The following is a 20,974-nucleotide window of genomic DNA, read 5'->3' on the forward strand; positions in this document are numbered from 1 at the left end:
AGCCCCAGCCTTTCCGTTAATCATTTAAATGGTGCCTCAGGTGACAACTCTCTTTGGACTGTCTTTGATTTTGCAAGAAAATTTACAACTAAGAATTAGCTCCCCGAATAGAGTGTCCTTAACTTCCTTTTCTTGCCCTCAAAGGCAAAAGTACCTCTAGAGAAGTAATTGATCTCACTGGCTCTGACTCCTATTCTCCTTGCCGAGTTCTCACTGTCAGTAGCCAATAACTTCCAAATTGGGAGACAGAAGGATTTAAATAAGTAGGGGGTCCCTGCTCATGTGAGGGGCCTGGGAGAGGGTTTTTTTGTGTGACTCCTTTTTCTTTCTCTGTCACAGGCTGTTTTCTCCTCAGTGTTTTACTTTGCCTCTGTCCCCCTTTATCAAGGATTCCTCATCATTGGGTAAGTTCAGCATTCTTTTAAAGAACTGCATAGAAGAGAGATTATTCTTTTTGGAATCTGATTACAAGGGAAGCATTTTCCTAAGGGAGGGCAATCATTTTGCAAAGTTCTGTGAGTTCCCAAATTATTTTGAACTCGTGTCTGTTGTCACTGGACCTGGGTATTAATGGAAATACAATTGAAGATGCCTTGAAGTAAGTTCTTAAAACTTACGACCTTAATCTAACTTCAAAAATGGAGCTTCTTGTTTTTGAAGCCTTTATTATTTCATTAGTACTTTATGAGAAAGAAGAAAGTACTGTTTGCCCCACTTTTATCTTTGTGAGATCTCTGGGGAAAAATGAGGTACTAAGGATCAGGTATGTTCTTTCAAAGACATAAGAACTACCTGAATGGAGAGGAGACTGTGGTAAGTAGGATCCTAAGAGGTAAGGTAGGGGCTCCCAAAAATGATACATAGGAACTCAAGCCAATCAGGACTTCATCTATGCATTGAAGCTTCCAGAAGGGGCCTCCACTGTATTGTTGATATGAGAGGGCATTATAATTCATCATCTTCATTTCTGGGTTTCAAAGATAAAAGTTAGTAAATCTCTCCTACCATCCTATACTACTACCAATAGACTATACCATGTTTTTGATCTGGGAAGATTTCAGAACCTTTTCACCCATCTGGAGAATGTGTTCACAGCCTTGGTTTTACATGATATAAATAATTCTTGGGAATCTGATGTACATATGGAAATTCAGAGCCACGTGGAGCCTGGATTCTCTAGTATTGAATAATGTAAAAGCAGATACTAGAAAGTAGGTTGGAGAGAGATCCTTTTCAGGGTGATTCTAGAAGTCTGTCTTGTAGAAGAGATGATCCCAGATATTTTTGCTTATGGAATAGATTGAGCAGTAGATAACTGAGTTTTTTCAGCTGCTCCTAATTTTGCAGTTTCAGTTGGAAGGAATGAAATGTACTATTTTTATATCATTGGGAAGTTTAAGAAAATATGTTTGGGGTGATAGTAAGCCAATAGGTATGCCAGGGGAGTGAGGGTAAGCCAATGGGGGTATATCAAGGAGTGAGCCAATAGGTGAACCATGAAGGAAACAGAACTTGTATTCTCATAGCTTTCATACAAGGCAGAGTGTCACAAGAATTGCTTTTTATTTCTTTCCGTATATTGCTAAGTTGCGATTTGTGATATTTCTTTATTTCTAGGTATTCCACTATTTACACCATGTTTCCTGTATTCTCCCTAGTCCTGGATAAAGATGTCAAATCTGAAGTTGCCATGCTGTATCCAGAACTCTACAAGGACCTCCTTAAGGTTCAACAAGATCTTTGTTTTTCTAAGAGCATTCTATATGTCATTTTTCAGGTGTTTTCCAGTAGTTCTCTTAATTACTGGTAGAATCATTCCTAAAGCCTGATCCTGATTCTTTTCAAAGTTAATTTCTTTAGTGCCTTTTTTTTTTTAAAGACATTTGGTAAAGTTAGACAGAACTTAATCTCTTCTATTTTCCTTAATCAATGGATAGGTATTTCCTTCTGGTAAAATTAAGGCAGACGGCAGTTAATTAGTTTCCAACATAACTCTAATCTCTTTCTCTCTCTTTTACTTAGGGACGGCCATTGTCCTACAAGACCTTCTTAATATGGGTTTTGATAAGTGTCTATCAGGGTAAGGAAGTGAATTTTTTCCCCTTTTGGTTTTCTTTGTGATGTTTCAAAAGGAGGCAACATAATGTCTATTTGCTGTGGTGGAAATGAAGAGTCCTTCTGTAGTGACTCTTTATGCTAAAGTAGCCTCCACGAGCTATACTGTTTTTGTATTGTGATGGTGGAATTTTTTCTTATACCATTGTAACAGACCCCTGCAAGTATTAGATGAAAGTCAAGTGTATGAGAGGTAGTGGATTTTGCTTATGGCCTGTTTATACAGTGAAAACCACCAATATGTTGGTCTTGGAGTCAGACAACCTGGTTTCAAGTTCTGACTCTGACCCTAGTGTCAGGCTTGGATACTGTGATTCTGGGCAAATCATTTGACTTCTCTGAGCTTCTGATTCTCCAGCTGTGTTAGGGAATGATGCTACCTGCTTCACCAAGTTCTTATGAAGAAAAAGCCCTCATTAGACAGAAATGGGGTTGGGGAGTAGGGGAAGCTAAGTAGATAAGTGATAGAGAACCAGACCTGAAGTGGGGAGGTTTAGGGTTCAAATCTGGCCTAATACTTCCTAGCTGTCTGACCCTGAGCAAACCACTTAACCCCACTGCCTAGCCTTTACTGCTTTTTTTGTCTTAGAATCAATACCTAGTAATTATTCTAAGACAGAAGTTAAGAACTTTGAAAAAAAAAACCAGAAATGGGAACTATTATCATCATTTTTTAGATTTTTAAAAAATTTCTATATCAACTTTATTTTTTAATATATTTCTTCTTCTTCCTCTATCCAGCAAACTATCTCTTCTAACAAAGATAAAGGAAGAGTGGGGGAAGCAGTTCACTAAATTCAAATGAGTCATTGGAAAGTGTTTGCAACACTCCACATCCATAGTCTCTCTCCGTCTCCCCCCCTCTCCCTGGGCTCCTTTCCAAAGAACAGAGGAAGAAGTTGCATTTTTCTCATATTCCACTTTAGGGATAAGTTTCTCATCATTATAGTTACATAGTATTCAGTTTCAATTTTTTTGTTTTTTTAATTTCCATTTATATCATCCTAATAATTATTTAGATTTTCTTGCTTTTGCATACTTCACTATGCAATAGTTGTATGTGTGTTCTTATGGAAAGATATTGTTATTAATAATCCTCCTTATCTCTAAATAGCCACTATGACACAGTGACTGATTTTATGCTGAACTGTTAAGTTGTTTACATTGTGAAATGGTGATACTTCTTTTTTCATCCACTTGTCTCAATTTCTAAGAAATCACTGGTCATTAACTGCCATTATCATTAACTTCACTTTTAAAATAAAAACGTTAAATGTGGATATGAAGCAGAATAAATTTATCTATAGATTAGGATACAGAATTTCTTTTTTTTTTTTAACCCTTACCTTCCGTCTTGGAGTCAATACTGTGTATTGGCTTCAAGGCAGAAAAGTGGTAAGGGCTAGGCAATGGGGGTCAAGTGACTTGCCCAGGGTCACACAGCTGGGAAGTGTCTGAGGCCAGATTTGAACCTAGGGCCTCCCATCTCTAGGCCTATCTCTCAGTCCACTGAGCTACCCAGCTGCCCCCAAAGATACAGAATTTCATGGATGTGTAAACTCTTTATTGGTACAGATCACAATCTATCTATAACTTAGTTCAGGGTTTATCAAAGAATGTTCAAGTCCTTTTCAGGGGATCTGCAAGGTCAAAACTATTTTCATAATACCAAGATATTTTAATTTCTAACATAGTAAATAATTATAGATATACCCCACATAATCAAAAACCCTTTGGGGAAGGGTCCTCACTTTTTAAAAATGTAAAAGTTTCCTAAGACCTAAAACTTTGAAGACCCTTGCTTTAGTTAATGAATCTTAGACTTAAAGTTTAGTCTAAAGATTTGCCCAGACTTTAAGTGACTTGCCATTTTGGTCACACAGTAAGTTTCAGAGGTAGGAGTTCAACCTAGATCTTCCTGATTCTCAATCCAGCACAAAATAGTCACCATGTCATATTGTCTCATACAATCTTTGTATTAAAATTAATGGATGGTACCGGGTCATATTGGGGAGGGTAATGCATCCTTCAGTTCTATTTACTTCGCTCCTCAGGGTTTTCTCTTTCTGATTTTGTAGGTAGCATCATTATGTATGGAGCATTACTACTATTTGAATCTGAATTTGTCCACATTGTTGCAATCTCCTTCACGTCCTTGATTCTTACTGAGCTGTTGATGGTGGCATTAACGATTCAGACATGGCACTGGCTCATGATAGTGGCGGAATTGCTCAGCCTCTCCTGTTACATCGCCTCCCTGGTCTTCTTACATGAGTTCATTGGTAAGGTACCAATTTATGTGAACCCAGCAAAAGCTGATATGAGCTCCAAGCTCACAGCAGTCACTAACTCAAGAGTATCTTTCATTTGTGAAGCTGATATTGATGACCTATTGTCAGTAGATCTTGTTTTTAGATTGTTTTTCCAGTAAGCAGCATTGTTTAGTACACAGTGTATCAGACTCAAAGACAGGAAAAACTGAGATCAGGTACTGTCTCTAACATATTCTCTTTATAGCACTTAATCTCTTAGTGGTCTAGGCAACTCTCTGACACTCATGTTGCAGAGAAGGTGTTAACTTGCTTTGGTAGAGATGGTGTCTCACTTAGGAGTTCTCTATACTGTAAAAATTAAAATTTTTCTCAATAATAAAAATATTATATTTTAGGAGATTTATTCATGATCATTAGAAATCAAGGAATAAAGAGGATACAAAATAAAGACCATATGCCCATGGCTGATTAGCCATTTCAAAACCCCCACCTTACTACTGCCACCATGCTTGCTTCAAACTAAAAAGAAGCCCACTCACTCACTAATATTCTCTGTCTATAGGAAGTAGGTAATGACAGGAGGTCAGTGGGCTCCCAAGAAATGTAGTTCTTCTTTTGGGTAACAGATTTTCCATTATACATATCCCCCTGAGATCCGTGGAAGACTGGTCTCTCCAATGGATCTTGTAAACATAACCAACTTTGAAATTACAATAATTTGGGGATAAAAGGAAAAGAGAACAAAACCAATGATTGCTAGGCATGTTGACAAAAAGCTAGTTAGGGAGCAGTTCCCTTTGGTATAAGACTACAGATGCAAAACAAATTCATTTAACCCCTCACAGTTCAAATCACCACATCCCAAAATTCACTTTGGATCTTCTAGTGCAGCGTGTGGTCTGTGCAGGCATCTTAAAGGTGCCTTCTCCAAACAGTTCATTTTCTGGATTTGGAGAGGTAGTGTGTTTTCTTATTCTAAAATTACTCTCAAAAAGAATTGAAACTTTGCAACACCCCCAAAGAGGGTGTTGGAAATCACAGGGTTCACTTAGGAAGGCATGTCTGAGTTATGTGGTATAAGAATCAATTGGCAAGAGAAATCAAAAACATTAAAAAAATTCAAATAAAAGAGAAAATAATTTGTGGATGAAATATAGATTCTCAAGATTCTCAAAGTCTTATGTGTAAAAATTCTGAGTAAAAGAAAAATAAATTTATAACAGGTCCTTGAATCAGGCCTGACTAATGTAATTTTTATTCCACAAGTCTGTAGGACAAAATGCAATAATATTTCACTTACCCATTTGCAGCAAAGACTACAGGAAGTTGCCATACTATAAGAGAGAAAAAAAAGCCTAGATCATGGGAGCAAATGGGAGCCAGGATGGTGCCAGAATAATTGATGTCATGTATTTTATATAGAGTATGTGGTACAAGGAAGACCTACACATGTTAAATAGCTGCAACCTTGAGTCTCACACATGATTAAGTCCTTGCGCTCTTTGCGCATCAATTCACGTAGGATTGGTTTGGTCTCTTTGACCTTGTGCTTGATTGGCACTATGCAAGTAGCTTTGTGCTTTTTTGGCACTGTGCAATGGTTCTTTTTGTATTTCCTTATCCTGGAATCAGACAGAATCATTAAGAAAAGTCCCATAAATTTTTTTAAACAATCAATGGCATCATTTTTATAGTCTCAAGCTTTTTGGGTATGCATTGACATTAGGACAAATATATTTTAAACTTCTATTACTGAAAGATAAAAAAAATTAAAGAAAATCTTCCCAATACTGGTGACATGTGCTTCAAATACAAAAAGGAGAGAAAAAATAAAACTGAAATAGTATATTGCACATGCAAGCAAAAACAATAATAAAAGAGTGTTTTAAAATAAAAAAATATATAGCTTACAATCATTGACACACTGTCAGCTAAGAAAGGCAGAATACAAAGGTTTCTCACCAAAAATGAGATCCATTTCCTTTTCAAACTTGACCATGATACACTGACAGTTTTTTATAAAGAACAGTGGTACAATAAGTAATGCACATCCAAAAAGTATCAAAATCCCTCAAATTATAATAGCCCATTTAATGATAATAGCAAACAAACCTACTATCATTCGGATTCACATGAGTCTGCTATGTGAAATTTAAAATTAATGGGCACTTGTCACAAGTTTTTTAGATGTAGCGATCACCTTGGCTGAGATATTTTTAAACAAAGTAAAACTTATTTGAGTCTAGAACATTACTAAGAAATCTAGATTGTTCTGGTGGACGTAAATTAAACTGAAGAGTTACAAATGAGAGATGCTTCCTCTTGGGAGCCATCCAGGGCTACCATGCCCTGGGATCAACTTCCCAGCTCCTTTTGTATGAGACTGTTATGTCCTATCCATTCACATTTTTACAAAAGCGGGAGGTGGGGATTATGATTGTACTTCACTTCAGCTACTAAAATGGATCCTTTACCTCTTGTTTCAAATAACTCAGAGGTAGGCAAAATGATCAGAGTTGTTGAAAAAAAATTTTAATCATGTCTAAAGAAACCTTAAAATCAATTTGAGATATTTAGCTCATTAAATTTACCCAAGGTTATTAACCAAGTTGATGGAGTCCATCCATCATCTGTGTGACAATTTACAAAGCCAAAATGGAAGAAAAAGCTGTTTTTATATGGACTTATTCAATAATATTTGTTCAGTATAGTTATAGTGAAAAGGTAACAGAATATAACAGTAGTTAAAACACAGTAGATTAAACTGATTCAGTGTAACAGAATAGTATTGAATACATTAATATATGAACTTAAAAAAACAAAGCAGACAATCAGCAAAATACAATAAAATACAGAGACTTTCATAAAACAATGTAGTCTGAAAAGGCTTAAAATTTTCACCTCCAGTCTCTTTAAAGTTCCTTTCTCTTTCTGCCCAGATTTCTTTTGTAAGATTTTTTTGGCTCTTCCATAGTGAGGGAGAATTCCTCACTGAACATGGTGAGGAGGAATCCCAAATTGGATGAATCTGAGACTGGGCAGGCTCAAGTGGTAAAGGGTTGTGGGGAGATGAGTTTTCTCCCCTGAATTTTAGGCAAGATAAGTGAAAGGATTAGTGCACTCATGAAAAAACATCCTGGAAGTTGTTTGAAATAGATAAAAGTACTGTTCTTTCATAGAATGCACCATGCTTGTAATTTACTTCCTGTTTTGAAGAGTAATTTCCATCTTCCCTTCCCCCCAAGGTAAAATGCTAGTTTCTCCAGCCACGTGGAGAGGGAGTTAGGAGACTAATCATTGCCTAAGGAAAATACACCCCGGTTTTTACCAGCTAGTTTGTGATTGAAGGCACAGCTGCAGCTACCCGTATCCCAACAGGCCTGGGGCTGGGCTGGGGCCAGAGATCAGGAGGAGGATTCAGGAGTAGGATCAGGCAGTATCAGCAACAGCAATGCCAGAGGCAGTAGTGAGGAACTGAGGAACATGGGCTCAAGCAGATGGGTGAGAGAAATGGCTTATCTCTTCCGCTTTAGTCCCCCAGCTAAAAATAGCCTGGCCAATAGGGAAGGCAACCAGGCAAAAAGTAGGTAAAGAAAAAGGCAGCAGCTCCAAAGAGAGGGTGGGTGGGTGAAAAGCCTTGACAAAAGAAAGGTGGCTTAAAATTTATCTAGGCTATCTTTAAAAAATTGAGAGTTTTTCTCATCTCTTCTCGGTGCCAAAAATGTAAAAATTAAAATTGGTCTCAATAATAAAAATATTATATTTTAGGAGATTTATTAATGATTATTAGAAATCAAGGAATAAAGAAGATAAAAAATAAAGACCACGTGCCTATGGGTGATTAGCCATTTCAAAACCCCCATCTTACTGCTGCCACCATGCTTGCTGCAAACCAAAAAGAGGCCCAAGCGGACCACCTACTCCCTAATATCCTCTGTCTACAGGAAGTATGTAATGGAAAGTCAGTGGGCTCCCAAGAAATGTAGTTCTTTTTTAGGATAACAGATTTTCAATTATACAATACCAATGAAATCAAAGATCTTGTTCCTTTCCCTATCCTGTTTCCAGTATTGTTTTATTGATTAGTACTGAGTTATGAGTTCTGTCCAATTCAAACCTATCCAATAAGCATTTATTATATGTAAAGTTATACACTGGGGATGCAGTCAGTCTCGTTTAAACCTATTTCTGATAGGTAGCAGAATTTTGTGAAATGATAATTATTTAAAGTATAAACTGTGGTTGGGAAATAGTTTTGGTTCAGCGCTACCTGAGATTGCACCCCTATATCATCTATCTGTTACGCCTGGTAGGTTCTAACAAATTGAGAAGTTCAAACACACAGAGCAGCCATAAAGTAATGGTTAGGCTCCAAATGTAAAAGTCCCATCAGTGGGAAAATGTGGTTCCACACAAGCATCAAATTTGGCTAGGGCATTTAGTGGCATTTAATGGTAAATGGTAACAGTGACCCCTCCCAGCCAAGCCTGATCCTTCCTTCTCTTCCTTCTCTTAAGAGCCTAAAATAATTTGGACCTTTCTTATTGTACTTTGCCATTCCACCTTATATTAATATTATTTGTACACATGGTTCATCTCTTGCTAGATTTAGTCCCATGAAGTCAGAGATCACACCTAAAATATTGCATTCTCTGCAGTACCTAATATATAAATGTTCATTGAATGAATTCATCTCTGAGGCTACTTCAAAGTTAAGTCACTTTTAGGTTGCAACATGATCTTCTGGGAGTAGTAGTTTAAGTAGTTTTGAGCAACATCCCTAGGATCTCAATTAAAGTCATTCCAAAAAGAGAAGTGGAAATCTTTTCAGATGAGAGTAATGTGAGATATGATGGGCAGTTAGATTTAAAGTCTGCGAGTTTTTCTCTTTTCCAAGGTTCACAAATCTGCATGGAAGGGTGGTGGAGCTGGCCCACCATTCTTACTCTGTAGTACTATGGATAATGCTGTGGTAATCCAATCTTGTCAGCCCAGTGTGATAAAAACTCAAATTCATTTGATCTATTAAATGCTTAAGCCTCGGATTCTTTCAGACTCTCAAGGTCAAAGTTTTTTGTTTTTTTTTGACCTATTGCTTATCTTCCATAGATTCAAAAATGTTTGGAAATATTGCCTAAGGATTTCTCTCTCAGTTTTTAAAGTATATTAGATGGGTTCCATTAAGTCCAGTTTGATAAATGAAACAACTAGACTAAGAAGATGGATTTAGGGCCATAAGATCATAAATTAGAGCTAGAAGGAGTCCTTAGAGGCCAACCCCTGAAAGAGAAGTTAAATGACATGCAAAGTTATACATTAAAAAGAAAAAGAGGTGGGATTTGAACTCAGATCCATTATTTTTCCTCTTCTACTACATTGATCTTTTATTTGAATTCTAGGTAAACCTCCCATTATTTGACTGTGATTCAGATCCAAGGTTTCCCATCCAAGCGGTTCTCATTGTTTTGAGGGTCAAATGAAATAACAAATGTAAAATGCTTTGCAAATGGCAAAGTGCTATTTAAATACAAACTATTATTATTTCTTTACTTGGAAGAATTTTTAGACATTATCTCTTTCATCAGCCTAATGAGACTCCAAGAAGGGGATTTATTATGAATAAAAAAGGCATCACTATAAATAGAAAGTGGCACTGTGGCTGGAGTGCTAGGCCTGGAGCCAGGAAAACCTAGACTCAAATCTAGCCTCAGACACTTAGTAGCTGTGTGACTTAGGGCAAGTTAGTTAACCCTGTTTGCCTCAATTTCCTCAGTGTATTGTGAAATGAGATGGAGAAGGAAATAACAAACCACTCTAGTATCTTTGCCAAGAAAACTCCAAAAAGGGATCATGAAAAGTCAGACACAACTAAAAAATGACTGACCAATAATAAATTATAAAGTTTAGAACAATTTCTCAAGTGTGTCAAAAATCAATTTCTATTCAGTGAGCAAGGAACTGAGTTCTAGACTGTATTTTCAGTGTGATATGGGGCACAGAGAGTTATCAAACATGTACTTGCCTTGAGGATCTTACAGCATAATTGGGAAGCTAAGAGAGAAAAGCAATGTGGAATAGTGGAATGTGTTGGATTTGATCAGAAGACCTAGCACTGAACCCTAGCTCTATCTCCTTACTAGCTGAATGCTTATGGGCAAATCATATTGACCTACTGGCTGGTGTTCATCTTCCTTCTCTGTATCTGCACTGGCTGTCTGTCCCTCATGCTTAGAGTGTTCTCCCTTCTAACCTCTGACTCATAGGATCTCTGACTTCCTTTAAGATTAGCTCAATTGAGAGCAACGAGGTGGCTCAATTGTAGAGAGCCAGGTCTAGAGATGGGGAAGTCTAGGATTCAAATCCAAACTTAGACACTTCCTAGCTGTGTGATCCTGGACAAGTCATTAAATCCAGTTGCCTAGCCTTTACCACTCTTCTGCTTTGAAACCAATGTATTGATTCTGAGCCATAAAATAGGGTTTAAAACAGATATATAAATAAATAAGATTCAGCTCAAGCATAGCTTCCTCCAGAAGACTTTTGCATTCCTCTCCTCCCCTGTTTCCTTTTTTCCCTTAGCTTCTTGAGCCTTTCCTCTAAGGTTACCTTCCATCAATTTTCTAATATCTTGCACATTCTGATTGATTCAGGGTGTCTCAAAAATCTCAGTGCAGTTTTAGAATTCATGGAATGTTATCTACCCCATTAGAATGCAAACTTCTTGAGGGCATTTTATTTTTCTTTGTTTATCCATTGCTTAACACAGTTTCTGGTAGGTACTTAATAATGCTTGTTGATTGATTAATTTTGTTTTCAATACCTTGCATTCCCATTTTTTTAATCTCTAAAATTGTTATGAGGATATGTTCATTTATTTGATTCTGAGGATCAAAATGAATTCACATTTGTGAAGCATTTTGCAAACCCCTGAAGCAATGTATAAAGGTAATAATAATTAAATAAATATAATAAATTATTGCATAAAGTGATGTCTATCAAGCAGGCAGAAACTATAAGAATCCCTAGGAAGGAGGAATTTTTTGAATTGAGATATCCTGGAGTAAATGACACTTAAGCTGGGCTCCAGAAGGTAAACTGGGGTCCAGAGGAGGCCTCTGGCTTTTTTCTCTTCAAATATGAAGGTTTCCAAACAATGGGTATCAATTTCCTGTTACACTAGGTTTTAATGAACACAGGGCATGCCTTCCTTTTGCTAATCTGGTTATAGCAGTCTCTCCCTCACTGGAGTTTTCTCCACCTACTACTGAAAACCACAAGATGTCACTCCTCTTCTCTCAAAACACTCAAATACCAGCTCTGTGTCCTGTACTGGGAGCAACCTCAGCCCTAATTTCTTTGATCTTTATGGGAGATCCCCAACACATGGGTAGCTCAACTTGCTTTGAACTTATTTTAGGTTTAGGTAGTGGATTTCTGATGAATTAAAATTGGTAAAAGGAATGCTGGAAAGTATGTTCATCCCTTTGAATCAAAGTATCCAGTTTGTAGTTTCAGAGTTAAAAGGAGACAAAAGAACCCCAAACCAGAAAATCCCCAAATTAAAAAAAAAAAACACACTCAGAGAAACTCTTAATATGCCTCTTTTGGGGAGGCAGTGTGATTCATTAGGCAGAGCATCCCCAAGAGGGTTAGGAGATCTGAGCCCCTAGCCCTGGTTTTGCTGTTTTCTAGTCATTTGACCTTGGAAAAGTCACTTAATCTCTCTGAGCATGTATACTCACTTGGAAAGTGGGAAAAAATATTGTTTGCAATACTCATTTCATAGAGGTGTCATGGGGAAAGCATTTTATAAACTTTCAAGTATTATAAAAATGTGAGCTACTATTCATTCACACATTTTTGAGCCGTTGTTACATACAAGATACCATGGAGACTAAAAAGAATCATATATGATCCTTGTCTTCAAGATTCCTATTTTCATTATACAGAACTAATAACTTCTAGGAAGAATGATCAACCCCAAATGCTATAAAAGCAGAATATTATTGGGAAACAATTTAATTTGGCATGTGAAGACCAGGAAGGCTTCATGTAAAAGGGACATTTGATCTAGGTCTTGAAAGAAGAGTAGAATTCTGACAGGCATAAATGGGGGGGATTTTTCTGAAAGAAAATTTAAATGAGTAAAGGGAGCAAAGTACTGTTTGGTGACTAATGAGGAATTCAATTTGACTAGAGAATAAGATATGTATAGAATAATAATATGAGATAAGTTTGGAGAAATAGGTTGCAGCCAAAGTGTGGGAGTCTTTTAAAACTAGCCTAAAAATGAGAATAACTAATGACCTTTGTATAACCATCAATAGAAGCATATTTAATTGTAGGAAGAGTTGGGAGGAAAGACAGGAAGGATACAGATACCAGAAGGTAGTACATTTTCTCTGTGGAATGTTTTGCCTTTTGGGGAGCCTGTGGCTTTTTTCCCCTGGAGCTGTGTACAATTCAGAAAACACTGGACCCTGTCCAATAATATCTTCCTTTTTTGGTTGCAGATGTTTATTTCATTGCCACCGTATCATTCTTGTGGAAGGTCACGGTCATCACCTTGGTTAGCTGTCTTCCCCTTTATGTCCTGAAATACCTACGAAGGCGATTTTCTCCTCCGAGTTACTCGAAGCTCACGTCGTAGCCTGCTCATCTGTTGGCAAGAACCGTTATTTTGCACATTATTGATGGAAAACGAGGATATACTCTGACTATTAATATGACTACTTATGATAGTTGTGTATGGATCATGCAGTAATTGCTTGTATGTGCTGCTTCTATGTGAAGAGACTTTACAAATTCAGTTAACTGAACCCTTTTGCAGAGTAATTGGGGTGGGGTGGGTACATACAAGCGTCTCATTGGGTCACTTTTGCCCCTCTTCAAATATAATTGAATTGAGTGGGTGTGAATATGTAGAAAATTGGCAGCTTGGCCAAGATATCCATGAGGGGGCACCATGAAAGCGGCTTAATGACCCTGACTTGGGACATCATATGGCAGCAGTTGTAAATGAGAAGACAATTGCAAGGAAGTATTTTGCTTTGGTATAGAATTGTCCTAATGTTGCTTTATTTTAATTTAAAGTTGTCTTTCTAGTGACATACAGCGGCACTTGGTACATTTCGAGGAAGGCTGTGAGCATCATATAAAATTATTTAAAAAGAAATCTGCTTTGCAATCTTGTGGTGTCACTTTTCCCTTCCAAGAGGCACCACTATTCATTAGAATAGCCCAAGACAGAATTTTCCAGACTAGACTCCTTGACCCATTTATTCTTTAATATGGTCTAATGCCCATGGTACTCCTTTCAGGCTCACTAGCCACCTAATCAATAACTTTTATAGGTGTCATCATCCTTTATAATAACAGAATGGTACAGCAACTTGCCAAGAATCTTCCCTAAACTTCAGCAGAGTTCTCTAGTGGGAAATTTACTGCAGAGCTGCCTCTAAGTGTCGACAATGTGATAAGAGACTCAACTAATTCTTTAGACAATATGGCAGATGGGGCTTAAATCCTCTGAGACTACAAAGGAAAGGTCAGAGAACTACTGCCACTCTTTGCTTCCATTAAAAAAAAATCTGTTTCCTGTTAAGAGGAATTAATGAAGATGATCTGACAACAAGCCGAGACTTTTTACACTGTTGCCATTCATCAGTGGCTTTTTAAAACAAGATGGAGAGAAGGCCACAACCACAGCTTTGGGAGTGGGAGTGTGCTTCAATGAGACAGATCTGAAGGCAAACTTGTCAGTGGTAAAGTCAAACAGTCAGTGGTAAAGATTTCTCTCCCACTGGGGCTGAGAGCCTTGGGGTGTGTTTCTTATAAAGCAGTGTTTCATGTGAAACATGACTTGTTTCAAAGAGTGATATAGGAGATTTAGAAGAGTTTTCCCATAGGGCAAAGGAATTCTTGGGTTTCAAAATCACACGTTTAAATATAGCTGCTTGTGCAGTAGAGAAGAAATGAATGAGTCTTCATTAGTAACATATATTTAATGTCTAGGCTTCATGGTCTAGCACCTCATGAGCTCATACCTTCCAAAGTGAAACCTCCAGTAGTAAAATGAGATGCTGATGCTGGATGCCCCAAAAGTATGTGCTTGAAGACACAAAGCTACCACTGCCTAGTCCCCAACCCCATCACTATGCCAGGATGATTCCCACTAACCAGCGTGGTACTTGGAATAGGTGGTTTCATTGTTTTGCTTAGAGCCAGGGTGTCAAACTCAAAGAGAAATGTTAAACATTTCACCATACTTATGATCCCTGCAGGCTGCATTTTTATTTAGAAAATGACATATGGATATTATCTATGTTTTATTTTATTTTTATTTATTTTGTTAAACATTTCCCAATTACATTTAAAAAAATCCTCTTATCTTCCATCTTAGTATCAATACTTAGTATTGGTTCCAAGGAAAAGAGCAGTAAGGGCTACTCAATTAGGGTGATTTGCCCCGGGTCACACAGCTAGGAAGTGTCTGTGGCCAGATTTGAGCTGAGCATCTCCACTGTCTAGGTCGGCTCTCTTTCCCCTGAGCTACCTAGTCGCCCCTCACAATTACATTCTAATCGGAGTCAGCCATACCCGGGAATATTGTGGGCTACATGTGGCCCACCAGCTTCAGGACTGACACCTCTGGGTCCAGTTGTTTGTATTTTCAACATTGCCCTTCCAGCACCTGACCAAGCTCTAAATCCCTCTTCAAGAGTGAAAGTAAACTGCTGACAGGAATAGATTGTCCCTTGAAGTTTTCCACTTCCTCAAGTTTGTGTGACTTGGATCTTTTGACTTGGAAAACCAGCCTGTTATTTGGTCTTTCACATCATCTTTTTTTTTTTAACCATACTTTCTGTTTTCCAGTAACAACTCTTAAGACAGAAGAGTGGCAAGGGCTAGGCAATTGGGGTTAAGTGACTTGGCCAGAGTCAAACAGCTAGGATGTTTCTGAGGTCAGATTTGAGCCCAGTTGCTTCCAACTCCAGGCTTGGCACTTTATTTACTCTGTTACCTAGTTAGTTGCTCCTCCTTCACATCTTCTTAATCCAGCCATTTGCAGAGTAGAATAAAAGATATGATGAAGAAAAAAAAGACTGAATGGATTGTGAGAGGAGTGGCATTTATTCAGATGCTTAAAAAATGAGAAAGCATGTTGCAGGGTTTTTGTAGTTTTAAAGTAGGAAGAGAAGCTTGCACTAAACTTTCATGAAGTCTTTGAGCTCAGTTGATACAACTCTCAGTGTACCCAAAAGAACTAGAGACCCATCTGATCCTCTCTTTCTGAGGTTACAAACACCAAACTGGATGGTTTTTGAAGAGACTGGAGCTGTATGCAGTGGTGCTTTCATGCAAAAGTTCTGTCAGATGAATAGATAGAAGTCACTGTTTTTTTTTAGAGAATATTTTTTCCTCTTCAAAAACTAGCTTGACTATTTTAGTAATCTTTTTCTTCTCCATAGGTAAGCAAGGCAGGCAGAATCATACATAGGAGGCATAAGTTGAATTATGTCCTCTATGAACCTCAGCTGGTTGTTTGAAAATAACATATCAGAGAATATGGATATAATTACCATGTAAAAAGCTTTCAGTTCTTTGGGTCCTTTTATATCTCCCATTTTCATCAAGAGCCCCAATTTCTTAATTCAGGTGTGGTAAAAACAGGGCTTATGGCAGACACTGAAACTGATACTTGACAAGAAAGGGAAAGAGTGTTTAATAGTTTAGGAATCCTGACCCACGGAAGCAGGGGATTTGGTGAAATGCCATCCATGCAAACTCTCATCATGTTATCTAGCTTAGCTTTTATAGAGACCATCAGTAAGGAGTATCCCAAATATCCACATAAGGAAAGGAACCAATTGTCTCTTGCTCTGGTGTGAACACATGGCAGCCTTCTGCACTTCGATTTCAGACCCTAAGGACCATTTAGTAATTGCTGACTATTCTCAGGAATCAGGGGGCCACTCTACATACTGGGTACAAATAGAGTGAGAGTCAGTGTTTTTTGGACTCAGTCCAAATGCTGCTATGGAGTCCATATTGACAAAAATTAAGTCTTACACCATAAAGGAAAAAGAACCAACATTTGGAGACTTCATATGGGGATTCTGGCCAATTTGAGAAGCATGCCATTTTGATTGTTCTCCTGAGATATGTTGTAGAGAAGCCTCTTGGGTCAATAAAGTTTCCAAATCAAGGTTCCATTTCCTTCTTTCTGGTTCTGCTGACTTTTCATTTTTTGGCATTTCCCTCCTAAAATCACTGACCTGGAATGGACCTCAAGCTCTTCCCCTGTCTCTGGGCAAAACTGCATTGAAGTCTTAGAGAGTGTCACTGATTTCCAGGGGACACTCTGGCCAATTAGCTTAACAGAGTAAATGTGCTTAGTTAGCACTGTCAAAGCAATCCTTTTCCTTGAAAAATCAAAAAACAAAAAAACCACCCTAATAGTTCTGGCAGATTGTTTTTTGTTTGTAGGGATGTATGAGTTTTTTTTTTTTTTTAGATAAAGACCAAATCTAAATCAGGGGCATAAACTAACTACTGTTTCTTTAGTACTTTTTTATTGTTGGCATTTTGGATGTGTGTATGTGTGCGTGTGTGCGTGTGTGCGTGCATATGCACATGTGTGCACGTATGCACGTGTGTGCATATGCGTGCTTGTGTGTATATCTTCACCTCAATGCATTTGGGAATAGGCTGAGGGTTTTTAGTGTTAGGCTGGCCAGCAGCTTAACTCAAAATTCTAGCCTCTCAGACAAGGGAGTTTTATTGCAAAGTACCCAGGGAGCACGAGATGCACTCTGTTCTCCAAACAGAGGCATCACACTTTTACAGCAGTGAAGGGGAAGTGGGATGAATGCTATTCCCCACCCCCTCCCCCATTTCATATTTTATGTTGTTTTTAGGCTAGTTTCCCTCGAATTAAGACTCTCCTTTTTGTAATACTCACATTAAATACCGATGTATGTTTACTAAATATTTCCATGATACTGTTCCCTATTGGAAACTTAGGTAACACAAAATACTTTTTAATGAATTTTGAATTTTGCGCTCAATGGAAAATGGAAATTTTAATGCTTGTTCCTTTAGACAGGATTTTGTTTTTATATTTTTTGTTATTATTTTTTAATTTGTAGAATTGGGGGATAATGGTCGTCTGGGCTCACATTTTTGTGAGGAGTAGCTATAAACCTTTATCCCAAAATATTTGTTTCATGTTCTTTATTTTGACTTGAAAGCAAAGACCTACAAGCTGTTTTCCAATGTCTTCTCTCTTCTAAAATAATTTCCTTTCTTTTCCACTTCTGTTGGTCTATAGATACCTGTTTTCTTCTTTTTTTTTTTTGGAGGAAGGAGGTAAGGAAGGATTCATCCATTCTCTCTGATTCCAATGCTAAGTGTTTCTTTTTGAGTTATATCAAAATTCTATTCCCTCTAGGATTTCATGTTGCCATTTAAAAAGAAACAAGCAATTTTTTTAAGAATATAGAAGATTTTGTTCCTCCCCCTTACTTCCTGCTTTACTTCAACCTGGCCTTGCCTGTGTAGCTTTCTTAGGAAATATTTTCTCTAATTTTATCCTTTTTTATGAGAAGTACTGATTATGTTTTGAAAGAAGATAATTGCAGTGTGGCATAGCACTAGATTTGTAGTAAGGACCTAAGTTCAGATCCTGGCTCTTATACTTTTACAAGCTGGGTGTTCTTGGCCAAATTACTTCCCCTCTGTGAACCTCAGTTCCCCTTCTTTGTATAATGAGGGAACTCTACCAGATGATCTAAGACCCCCTTGAATTGTAAATCCCATGAGTCTGTGAAAATGAACATGACACACAATGACACCATTGCCACAAAAACATTGCCTTTTCATGCCAAAGTAACATTGCTTATGCACCCACATCCTTGACATTTGCTAATATGATGAACAATCCTTGAATATCATCATGCAGTATATACAGTATTATCAGGCTTCCTTGAGAGGGCTAGATGATAGCAACAGGAGCACGAATTGCCAAACTAGTGTTTAATTTGTCAGTTTGTTGTAAGGGAAGTAAAGTTAGGTTTAAAACTCATCCAGAATTCTAAGATTTCTTCATTGATGATTCCCTCAAATATTACATATACATGCACACACACATACACACACACACAAACACACACACATATATAAATGTATATAAAAGCCTCAAACTTGCAAAGTATTTGTGAGCACATGGTTTTTTGATTAGAGGGGAATTTTAGTACAATATGGTTTAATTTAACAAGAAATCCCAGATGATTTAAATTCTAAAACTTATGATGACACACTTGTGATCTTGAGCGTTTCAAATATAGTTCTTCTTTCATTGTTTGCCAATCTGGTTCATTCCTGTTGCCTAATAAAAGTTGTGTATGCTTTGCCTTTAAAGATCATTTTAATTTCTGTGGAAATATGATTCCTGGTGTGGAGATGATAACTATTTATTGTGATGCTAATGTTTTGTACCCATCACCTAATACACGTGATGTAAATAACTTATTCAAGTTCTCAAAGGTCTTGACTTCAGTGAAAAATGAATGCAAGCTATTTATTGTTCTGTGCCCTTGTATGGCCCAGATGGAATTGATGTAAATGAAAAAAAAAGGTGAAAAAATAAATTTTATGCAACTTCATGTTTTCTTTACATACACAGTTGTTGGTGATTTGAATCTAGTTCCTTCCTTCCAGAGCAAGAAGACTATGGAAAGAACCACTTTGCTTTAGGGGTTTGGGGCAGGGTGGCAGCATAATTAATGAAATTGGTTCATTGGCATCTGTTTCAGCCTGAAGTCTCTGTCCATTGTAGAGTTCTTACCATGTCTGTTCTGTATGTTTCTTCATTTGTGAATGTAGAGAAATGGCACTAGACATGGGGTCAGAAAATAGAGATTTGAATTCAAGTTCTATCACTTGCCAGCTTGTGACCAAATGTCTCAAAACTGCATTAATCTTAATTTCTTGTCCATGAAATGGGGTGGGAAAGTTAGTGGCAGGACATAGTAGAGAGAAAGACTACTCTTGGAAGCAGAACACCTGGGTCCAAGTGCTGCCTCTGACACAATAACTTTGTGACCACCACTTTGAGAGCCACTCCAACCCCATGATGGCAAACCTATGGCATGCATGCCAGAGGGGTCACTTAGAGACCTCTGTGAGCATGCTTGCCATTGCCCCAGCACAGAGTTCACCAGAGTTCATTACTAGAAAGTCAGAGGGATGTGGGCCCAGGTTGCTCCCTCCCCCTCTCCATGTACCTGAGGACATCATGTGCCTCTCTAAAAGGTTCACCATCACTGCTCTAACCCATTTGATACTCTCTGCTACTCAGTGAGGCTATAAGTTACAATCAAGTTGTCAGTCTTCAGCAGTGGAGGGAGTTTCCACTTTAACAGCTCCTTACACCTATGAAAAGACAGGTAGGTGGCACAGTAGAGAACTGGTCCTGAATTCAGGAAGACTCCTCAGACACTAGCAGTATGAACCTGAGCAAACCATTTAACCCTGTTTGCCTCAGTTTCCTCATCTATACAATGAGCTGTAGAAGGAAATGGCAAACTTCTTTGCCAAGAAAATCCTAAATGGGGTCACAAAGTAAGACATGACTAAAATGACTAAACAACACAACCACTTATAAAATCCACTTATAAAATCAAAGGATGGCTGAGTGTCATAGTGGATAGAGTGCCAGGCCTGGAGCCAAGAAGACTTTTCCTGAGTTCAAATCTGCCCTCAAATACTGACTCTGTAGCTTTAGGCAAGTTACTTAATTCTGCCTCAGTTTCCTTATCTGTTAAATGAACTGTATAAGGAAATGGCAAACCATTCTAGTGTTTTTCCCAAGAAAATCCCAAATGGGATCCCAGAGTCAGATATAACTGAACAACAACAAAACAAAATCACAAGGTGGGGCAGCTATAATACTTGTGCTACTTACCTCGCTTAATTATCCTGTGGATTAAATAAGACAAAACAAAAATTCCTTTATTCATTATTCTAAAGATGTTATTTGTTTTGTGAAATTCCTAATATAGCCACCATTACCTACATTTTGGTTAGTAGCTGAAGAATCTAATGTGATTCTTCTTCAATCATTATAAAAGAAGTTGCTCCCTATGTGGTAAATTAAAAAAAAAATATGACCCTCAGTTTTCTCATCTGGAAATTGGGCTGAACTGCAGAGGTCCTTTCCAGTGCTAAACATACGATCTTAGGATCATTTGTGTCCTGGCACATTCTTTTTTTTTTGTTACAATATTCACTTTATTTCCCTCCCTCCCCTCCACCCACCCTTCCCATAGCCGATGTGCAATTTCATTGGGTATTACTTGTGTCTTTGATCAGAACCTATTTCCATGTTGTTGTTTGCACTAGGATGTTCATTTAGAGTCTACATTCCCAACCATATCCCCTCCACCTATGTATTCAAGCAGTAGTTTTTCTTTGGTGTTTTTACTCCCACAGTGTTTCCTCTGACTGTGGATAGTGGTTTTCTTCATAGATTCCTCCAAGTTAGTTCAGGATCACTGCTTTGCCACTAATGGAGAAGTCCGTTA

General features: G+C 37.8%; 1 protein-coding gene across 4 annotated transcripts in view; it reads left to right on the plus strand.

Moving 5' to 3' along the window:
• Nucleotides 1-19,069, plus strand: part of ATP9A (ATPase phospholipid transporting 9A (putative)) — a 155,113-nt gene extending 136,044 nt beyond the window's left edge. For all 4 annotated transcript variants that reach the window (XM_001369149.4, XM_007475725.2, XM_007475723.2 and 1 more), the window contains 5 exons: nt 340-404; nt 1,618-1,726; nt 2,023-2,080; nt 4,194-4,397; nt 12,902-19,069. In XM_001369149.4, the coding sequence (XP_001369186.2) occupies nt 340-404; nt 1,618-1,726; nt 2,023-2,080; nt 4,194-4,397; nt 12,902-13,038 (573 nt within the window). In that variant the 3' untranslated portion in view covers nt 13,039-19,069. The remainder of the gene's footprint in view (nt 1-339; nt 405-1,617; nt 1,727-2,022; nt 2,081-4,193; nt 4,398-12,901) is intronic.
• The last annotated feature ends 1,905 nt before the right edge of the window (nt 19,070-20,974 follow it).

Source organism: Monodelphis domestica, chromosome 1 (assembly GCF_027887165.1).
Source record: "Monodelphis domestica isolate mMonDom1 chromosome 1, mMonDom1.pri, whole genome shotgun sequence".
Lineage (NCBI taxonomy): Eukaryota > Metazoa > Chordata > Mammalia > Didelphimorphia > Didelphidae > Monodelphis > Monodelphis domestica.